Raw genomic sequence first — 9,654 nt, 5'->3', positions numbered from 1 at the left:
CAAAGGATCTCAGCTCTCTTCCTCAAAGTTTCTTTCCTAAAGGCAGCCTAATAAAATTTTCACTATTTTAGGACAAGTACAGAAGGTGACTATCAAAGTAAATGTTATTTTCAGTAGATAATGCAATGGCAGGTGATTAGTCCCCAAAGTCAAAGTGCCAAATACACTGGGTTTTTTTGTGAAACTGGACATTTTATCTAGTAAATATTTTCACGTATTGTAGCTGCCTACAAAGAGGTAAAAACTCACCCAGAAACCTGTCAAACAATCTTATTAATGGGAACATGCTCAACATGTGACAGCAGCTGTGTCTAACTCAAACTTCACTGCAGTCATACTGTTTTGAAGAACTTGTGTACCTTCCTGTTCTTGAAAATGTTGTTTCACTGACATACTATATCGTCATAACTTACCATACAACCCTTCTTGACATAAGCAAAAAGTTGCAGAGGAATGAGCAGTAAGGTTGTAGTAATCTCTAAATGTTAACTTCACAACTTTAAGGTAATTCCAAGAGAATGCATATATGAAAAGCAGGAGACATAAGGAAATGCATGGTTTATTATTTCATGTATCAACTGCTTATTTTTTTCACTAGAGACACCTTAAGTTTGGCACCCAAAACCGAACCTTCTATAGTAAGCTTCTCACTCAATGCGAACTATTTCTAAGTTTTATTTCCTTTATCCTGTGTCCAGAATAGCTGCTCAAGTGAAGTTTTGGGGCTTAAGATTATTTTCAAATAATGAATGAACCAATCTGAAGTTATCTGCACCCCCCCCCCCCCCCCAAAAAAAAAAGGCGGCAGCAGGTCCTACAGTTACTTTTGATAATTTAATATGCCATTTATAGTCATCCAAACATCTCAATATCGTTATGTACAAAACCCAATAAAATAAAAAAAGAATTTAGATGTTATCTTTCAAATGTAAAAGTGCAATTAACACAGGCAAAGTTTTTGTAAGAACGTTACATTTCTGTTAAACACACTGCCTATGTAAGAGCCTAGCAGGTATATCGCCTACGCTAAAGTGAATAAGGATTTTATTTTTTGTTAATTTTGTGTAAGTCTGGTAGTTGATAAATAAAGTTTTACTGCCACCATAATTATGGTACATACATCCAAAAATGCATACCACAATTGTTTTCATAATTTTCAGTTTTACAAACAGACTTCTAACAAATTTAAGTAGACCAACAGTTAAGATCTGTAAAGTTAAAAAAAAAAATTAACACCATAAAACCTTGTATCAGTAAGTGTGCACAAAACAGCCATCTTGAATTGCTTTCTCCGAATTCTGATAGCTTTCCGAAGATGTTATTTACCCCCAATAAACATTCTTCCTTTAAAGTATTGAATGGATTTTCTGGAACAAGATTTACATTTATCACCTTTCATGCATTACGTATTCACAATTTGGAAAGAAATGGAAGGCCTTCATACATGTCAGCCTTTAATCTTAACCAGTCCTGAAGTCTCTGCAAAGTTGTTTTTTCTTGTATTAGTATTTTTGCAGCTTTTTTCAGTTTTTCTTCATTTCGTTCTAAATAACGAATTCCATCTGTCTGCAGCTGATTGAGTTTCTCTTTACGACTTTCATCCAGAGGTATGTCTTCATTCATAAGAGGGTTAAATCTGAAATAAGTATCTGGCGGTAACAGTGCATCCAGCATGGTGTGAACTTCTGTATTGGAAACAAATGAAGGCAACAGCTACATTTACATCAGACAGACAAGGAAGTCCTACAGTCTCTGAACAACAAGTGCTCCCTAGTGACACAGGAAGTGTAAATAAGTGCTGCTTTGCTGAGTAAATGTTCCACCACTGCCTTATCAAAAACCCTTTCTCATTAGGAAGATTGCAAATGACCTCATAGCTCTGTTTACTCTGGAAGAGCTTCACCTTTTGTTCTAAGACAACCTCACTGGTATGACAATTAAGAAGGCTTTGCAGCTATCCATGTTTTTAACTACATGTACATTCCATTCATTTAAAAGCGAGAGTGCATTCTGAAGAGCAGGAATGTAATTTACATATTCCCCCATTCAGGACACCCATGATTTGCTACACCCGGTACTAACTGAAGCAGGTATTATGAAAACGACAGCTATATATTATCCTCTAATCTCAAAGATTGCAGTAAAAAATATGTAGGTTTAAAGCTTTATTTTGTTTGCAACTAATTCGTACTTTATATATTATGACAGATTTTGGGGTTGAATTTAACATTAATTTAAAATATTCAAGTTAAATTACAACAGATCCATTAGTTTATTGTTGTACTAGTTATGTAATGGATTTGCATGTTCCTCTCTTCCTTTTTTCCTCTTTCATAACCCATTTTCTCTCTCCTTTCAGATCTCTCTCTTTGTTGGCTCCCTTAAAATCCCATTTCCGTTACTTCCTTCGTCTTTCATTCTCTTTTTACTTCCATCTTCTTTGCATTCTGACCACACTCCTCCGTTCTTTTAAAGATCTACTGTCATACAAAAATTTTAAAGTGAAAAAAATATCATGGGTAAGACCACAGCAAAAAATTCTTGTTAACCTCAAATCTGCTCTCCTTGGTTCCTCCTCCTGTAAATTACTCAACTGTGTCTCTTCTTGTCTCACCACATCCAGTGTTTCTTGCCCTATTTAATACTGTCCGCTTTTTACTTTGTAATGCAACTTCGCATTTGCTCAAGTCTACTCCACCCACTTTCCATTCCCTCTCCTTTGGTCTCCACAATGAACTTTCCTTTCCTCCTTTCCCTCATCAAATTTCTTGCCTGAGTTTTTGGCTGTAATGAAATTTTTCTTCCCTTGATAGAAAGTGGACAGCACATCTCTCCTTCCCACAATTCCCACTGCCTTTCCACAACTGTGCAAAAACCAAAGGCAGCCCAAAATCTAGCTTTTTCTTTACTAATGATGGTCAGTTGACAGAGATCATGCAGCAAGGGATCTAGACTGTAATAGTATTTCTTGTTCCTTAGCTTTTTACAGTACCAGTTTCCTTTGGGCTGGGGGGGGGAAGCATCTGCATATCAGTATTTCCTGTTTATAACAACAAAATAGATGTAAACTGCTAGTGACAGTGTTCCAATGCACTCCCATGCTAGGAACAGAGTTTATTTTGCAAAACACATGCTTGGCTCCTCCTGACAGCAATGGAAGTTGTGACAGATCCATTGGCAGATACAGTCAAGTCCATAGAAAAGTACATGTATAAAAGCACATATAGAAAAGAACAGAACTAAAATACTTCTGCAGCTGTTGAAAAGCAATCAGTGCTGTATATTAACTATTAGGCATTCCTGTTTATGGGAAAAAAACTAATATAAGAAAATATGATTCTTCTATTGAAATTAATTCCTGAGTATGCGTTTATCCTGAAGCACAGGTAAAACACGTATCACTTTGTATAAATCCTGTTGGATTGTCATTGTCATTCTGATAAATTTTAAGCTAGCTTTTTAACTTTTGTATACCTGTCATCAACCTCCTATTAACAGCTGAGAACTCAAACTAAAAGAGCTTAGCAGCAACACAGCAAAGATGAAGATTCACGGAGATAAGGCTAAGAAACCCATTCATATTATCATCTCCAGAAAACCTGTAATACTGGTACTAAAACATCGACTATATATAACGAGTTACAAAGAGACTGTTTCAAGGGGGCAGGTAGAGACAAGGGGAAAGACAAAAGGTAGCAGATTGCTCTCTGAATTGGAACTGTTTTCCTGGGAAACATACAAACCAGTCACAATACAAACATATCTTAAGACACCAACCTTCTGTATCAGTTGCACTGCTGATAACATTTGTGAGTTTAGCTTTCAAACTGGTGTATGTGACATTGGTCTTTCCCTCGCTTTCGTATCGACCAGTGCCCAGCGATATTAGACACTGCAATGGAACATTTGGCCAGAGACACTTGCACTCATGAACTGCCAGTGCAGAAGGATTATTTAGAAGCAGACCTCCATCCTGTAAATTAAAAATAATTATGAATGTTAGTACTATACATAAAATATGGTCATAAAAGAAACTGCAACTATAAACTAAACTAATATTAGCACGAATGTACAAAATCAATTAAATCAAACAAACATTGATTTCCACCTTTTGTGCAACTGTTCTGTTTGTACTATGCAGCAGCTGCGCAGTTAGGCTTCCTGGGCTCATGGACACTGTCAAAGCAGCTCCTGGGTCTGTGGGTCAGTTCTGCTGTCGAGAGCATTGTATAGAAGAGGTAGACCGAAACAGCAGTGTTCACTAGAATATCTGAAGAGGTTATGACTTCATCTTGTGAAGACGTTTTAGGTAAGACAGATAACCCAAACTGACAATTTCTTAATCAAAAAGCCTGCATCTCAAAATGTTTATTACTGGTATTACAAGGATATATTCTGTAACAAAATCCAGATCAATACCTACAGATTCTTAATAATAAGAACAACAACAACAATAATAATTAATAACAATAATATCACAAGACCTAAGTTTGGCCAACACTACTTTATAAGGACAGCCATTACACAGGATGCTATAGCCTTGGTCTCAGACCTGGAAAAAATCACAGAATCATTTAGGTTGGAAGGGACCTATAGAGCTCATCTTGTCCAATCCCCCTGCTCAAGCAGTCAGCCACAGCACACTGCCCAAGGCCACGTCTGCTCAAGTTTTGAGTATCACCACAAAATGGAGGTTCCAAAACCTCTCCAAGCAACCTGTTTCAGCGTTTGACCAATCTCACAGTAAAAAATTTTCTTGCGATCAGATGGAATTTCATGTGTTTTCATTTGTGCCACTGTCTTTTGTCCCGCCAGCAGGCACTGCTGGGAACAGTACAGCTCCTCATCTTCATTCCCTCCCATCCTTTATTCATACACATTAGTAAGATTTCCCCAGAGCCTTCTCTAGGCTGAACAAGTCCCAGCTCTCCCAGTTTCTCCTCAAATGAGAGATGCTCCAGTCCCTTAATCATCTTTATGGCGCTGTGCTGGACTTGCTCCAGTATGCTCATGTGTCTCCTGTACTGGGGAACTGACCCCAGTAGTCCAGATGTGGCCTCAGCAGGGCAGAGAGGAAGGATCACCTCCCTTGACCTGCCGGCAACACTGTTCTCAGTGCAGCCCAGGATGCTGTTGGCCGCCCTTGCCACAAGGGTGCATTGCTGGCTCATGTTCAGCTTGTCCACCAGGACCCCAAGGTCCTTCTCTGCCAAGCTGCTTTATAACCAGTCAGTCCCCAACGTGGGTTGCCGCATGGCGTTATTCCTCTCCAGATACAGGACTCTGCCCTTCCCCGTGTTGAACTTCATGAGACTTGTCCAGGCTGTTTAGGTCCCTCTGAGTGACAGCCCAACTGTCTTGCGTACCAGCCATTCTTCCCAGGTTTGTACCATCTGCAGACTTCCTACAGGCACACTCTGTCCCATCATCCAGGTCATTAATGAAGATGTGAAATAGTCCTGGACCCAGTATTGACCCCTGGGGTACAGCTCTAGTGACTTGCTTCCAACTGGACTTTGTACACCGATCACAAACTTCTGGGCCTGGTAATTCAGCTAGTTTGTAACCCACCTGCCTACTTCCCTAACCCATGTTTTGTCAGCTTGTCTATGATGTTATGGGCGGTAAGTGTCAAAGGCTTTACTGAAGCTGAGGTAAACAACATCCACTGCTTTCTATTTGTCCACCAAGCTAGTCGCCTCGTTGCAGAATGCTGGTCAATCAGGAGTTCCCCTTTGTAAATCCATATTGACTACTCAGGATCACCTTGTCCTTCATGACTCTGGAAATACTTTCCAGGAGGATTTCCTCCATCAACTCCTAAGGGACTGGGATGAGATCAACTGCCCTGTAGTTCCCCAGAGCTTTCTTCTTGCCCTTCCTGAAGAAAGGAATGGTGTTTGCTCTCCCAGCCTCTCCCTATCACCATGATCATTTAAAGATAATCAAGAGTCATCTCGCAATGGCATCAGCCACCTCCATCGCCACTCATGGGTGCAACCCATCAGGCCCTATGAATTTAGGACCAGTTTGTTTAACTGCTCCCTAAACTGGTTCTCTTCCACCTACTGTACATCCTGGTTGTACCAAACCTTCCCTCTAGGTTCAGGGGCCTGGGATTCCTGAAAGCTGTTTTTACTGGTAAAGACTGAGACAAAAGGCAGCATTAAACACCTTGGCCTTTTCTATGTCATTTGTCACCAGCTCCACCGCCCTATCCAGTAGTGGACCCATGTTTTTCCTGGCCATTTGCTGTTTATTTACTTTCATAATTCTTTGTTGTTGCCCTTCACATCCTTCTCCAAATTCAACTTCAGGCCAGCTTTTGCCTTCCTAACCCTGTCTCTGCAAGATTGGTCAGAAGATCTGTACTCCTCCTGGGTCATCTGCCCTCCTGCTTCCACCTTTTGTACACTTCCTTTTTATGTCTGAGTTCAGTTAGGACCTCCTTCTTGCTTGTCCATCCATACCATCTTTGCTTGATTTCCTACTAATTGGGACAGTCCCTTCTTGGAGGAAGTGACCACTGAGTATCAGCCAGCTCTGCTGGACCCCACCTCCCTTCAAGGCCACAGCCCATAAGATTCTTCCAAGCAGAGCTCTGGAGAGGATAAAGTATGCTCTCCTGAAATCCAGGGCTGTAGTCCTGTTTTTTCCCCCAGCTCTTTTCTCTTACGATCTTGAACTCCATCATCTCATGGTTTATTTAACTTCATGTCCCTGATCAGTTACTTATGCTTCATAACCATCAGGTCCAGCAAAGCACCTTTCTTTACTGGCTCCTCCATCCACTGTGCCAGGAAGCTGTCATCAATGCATTTGAGAAATCTCCTAGGTTGCCTGAGCTCTTCGGTATTGTCCTTTCATCAGGTATCAGGATGATTCAGGTCCCCCATGAAGATCAGGCTCTGGGAATGTGAGGCTTCCATAGCTTGTCTGAAGATCAGAATTCAGCCCAAAACCAACAGGAACATAGATTACTCTTTTAAGTCTGGAAATGAGGAAAGACATCTTTTGCTAGCAACTTGTCAAAACCATAGGTGATGAGACTGGGATAAAATACTTTAGGACTAGTAAGCATCAGTAAGACTGACGGTAAGTCTAAGAAGCATTCAGACAACCAGCAAATCTCCAAAAGTTTGTTCAGCACCTCCTGGAAATAAAATGATCTTCACTCCACCTAAGAAACAAACATACTTTGGACTTCGAATTCAATAGGACTTTCTATATTGGGAATGCCTTAAAAACCAAGCAGTTATAAAGGCAAAATTTAAGATGAACAAATTATCAATACCACAGATTAAGACCTTTATAGTTATTCAAAATGTATACAAAGAAAATATGTAAAATACGAAAGAAACAGAATATTGACTGCAATAAATATTATGCAAAAGCTCCCTGAATACTAAAGCTCCCTGAACTCCCTGTATCATATACCTGACCATCCCATTACAGGAACAATAAATAAAAGCAACTCTACTCAGGAATAGCTTAGAATAAAAAAGGTTTAGGACTTGACAAACATTTTACAGAAAGTCCTTGTAACTACAGCTGTGCTAGATAAATAAGTAAAAACACGATTACTGAGCTGAGATTTTTGAGTTTTGGGGTTTTTTTTGGTTTGTTTTTTTTTTGTTTTTTTTTTTTTTTTTAAATTTAAATTAAGCTTTCATTTCAACCTACAAACAGCTCTTTGAACTCCTTCTGGACACTGTCCATTTTGCTCAAAACACTGCTAAAATGAATGGTCTCTTCAGGGCCTATTATCCTTTGCTTATGTTTAAATTAGCTTCTACAGAGAAAACTAAATACAAGGATGTTTTTGTTCTTGATATAATTCCCCATGAATCTTAATCTAAAATCTTAATAGTTATCTTTGTGATGCTTACTTTTTTCTTTAAATCCTAGACTAAAAACATGCTTACCAAATAATTTCCACTGATCTTGTCAATATGATTTCATTAAACGTAACTGCTTCACCACAAGAAAATTAGTGTTATTAAAAGGTAGGGAGTATGTACTTACTAGAATACTACAGTGTTTTTTTAATATGGAAAAATAAAAGATCAAAGGGAGGTAAAGTACACACACCTACATACCCCAAATGTGTATTGTGATGATATCTAACAGCTTTGTGCAAGGATTTCCATATTTAAACATTCTCCAATTTAGGTTTGTTGAAATGACAGTAAATATCCATTCATAGTAATGTTTAGTTTAGACACCTTTAACGTAACTTCTAGCATTTATACAGATACATGTAATTTTTGGAAAGTTAGAAGCAGGACTCAATAAGAGAGGCAACTGATTTTTTTTCTTCCCCTCCAAACAGATTGATAACAACCACATCCCAATCACTACTGTGCTTCAAACCAGCTTATTCTATTAAACAAGGATGCTCATCATATTGCTCTTTGCTTACAATGATCAACTACTCAAGCAGTAAATAACATTATTAGTTGAATCAGACTATTAAGAAGTCAATGAAGGAAATACTGCAATAATTTGTTTAAATCTGCCGCTTCAGAAACCTTAGAGCTAATTACATCAAAGGCTGAAATTCTTGTGGAAAAATATTTCACAAGTTTTAAAATTAGTTGCAATGATTTCCCATGCACGAATTCTATGGAAAAGGTAAAACAACAAAGGATTTTCCAGTTCTAAGATTAAAAAACAGAAACTAACCTTTCTGATTCTGAATTACTCCTGGATCTTCACAAAACTGGACAAAAAGTCCTTCCCAAGAAATATATTAAACTAGCAATACAGAAATATGCAAGCCACATCTAAATGTTTTAAAAAGTAATCGTAAGAAATCATGACATATCCTTCTTCATGCTTGTCCTTGAAACACTGAATACAATTCCAAGTGATTAACTCTGCAGTTTCATACATTAGATATACCAAGATCTCAAGAAACTTCACTGATCCTTGCTCTGAGTTCCTCTGTATTTAGTCTGCCAATTTGTTTTGGAGACTGCTTAATTTGGTATCTTTTGTGTGTGTGTGTGTTACCAATTAGAAGTCTTACTGTAAGCACTCAGCTTTTATAAGATATTTATGAAAATACATTGACCAAAATGCAATATAACCTAAAAACTGAATGATTAGTAGCAGTATGGAATGTCTTGGTGACGAACAGAATAGCTTCCTTTTCTGTATTACTTTCTATGACCTTTGCCACTTTAAAGTTTCAAGCAGTTAAACACCTGTAAGTAAAGAAGGCCAATTTATCTGATCTATGGGTACAGAGGTGCCTGTTAGTCAAAACCCGAAGTGCCTGTTAGTCAAAACCCGAATTCTTGTTTGACTATTTTCAGAAGGAAGTAATTAATTTTGTAAGTCAATTTCAAATGTTCTGTTTTCTTTGTACAACCTCTTGTCTTTGATCCACCTATCTCTCAATCTTAACATTTAAATTTTTCAGGTAGTATGATGGTAGAATTAGGACCTTCCCAGCATGCTTCTGCAGGAGGGAGGAATGACAAACCAAGAGTAGTAATCTAGACTCAAGCCATAGACTGAAAGACATTCAAGGCTAGGGAACAAACAAAAGCAAACGTTAGTAAAATACCTCTTAGAAAGACAGGAAAGTGGATAGTTATGATATATTATGGGGGAAAATATACAAATCACTGAAAAGATTAGGAAAAC

The 9,654-nt window shown here is 38.3% G+C and overlaps 1 protein-coding gene across 6 annotated transcripts in view; it reads right to left on the bottom strand.

Moving 5' to 3' along the window:
• Nucleotides 1–815: 815 nt before the first annotated feature.
• The window catches only part of PNPLA8 (patatin like phospholipase domain containing 8), a 42,447-nt gene continuing 33,608 nt past the window's right edge, over nucleotides 816–9,654 (bottom strand). For 4 of the 6 annotated variants that reach the window (XM_040594228.1, XM_040594230.1, XM_040594229.1 and 1 more), the window contains 2 exons: nucleotides 3,778–3,973; nucleotides 816–1,685 (listed from right to left, as the gene is read on the bottom strand). In XM_040594228.1, the coding sequence (XP_040450162.1) occupies nucleotides 1,411–1,685; nucleotides 3,778–3,973 (471 nt within the window). In that variant the 3' untranslated portion in view covers nucleotides 816–1,410. The other 2 variants (XM_040594234.1, XM_040594235.1) reach the window with 2 other exon arrangements.

Source organism: Falco naumanni, chromosome 5 (genome assembly GCF_017639655.2).
Source record: "Falco naumanni isolate bFalNau1 chromosome 5, bFalNau1.pat, whole genome shotgun sequence".
Classification (NCBI taxonomy): Eukaryota; Metazoa; Chordata; class Aves; order Falconiformes; family Falconidae; genus Falco; species Falco naumanni.
This window is presented reverse-complemented; position numbering and strand designations above follow the sequence as displayed.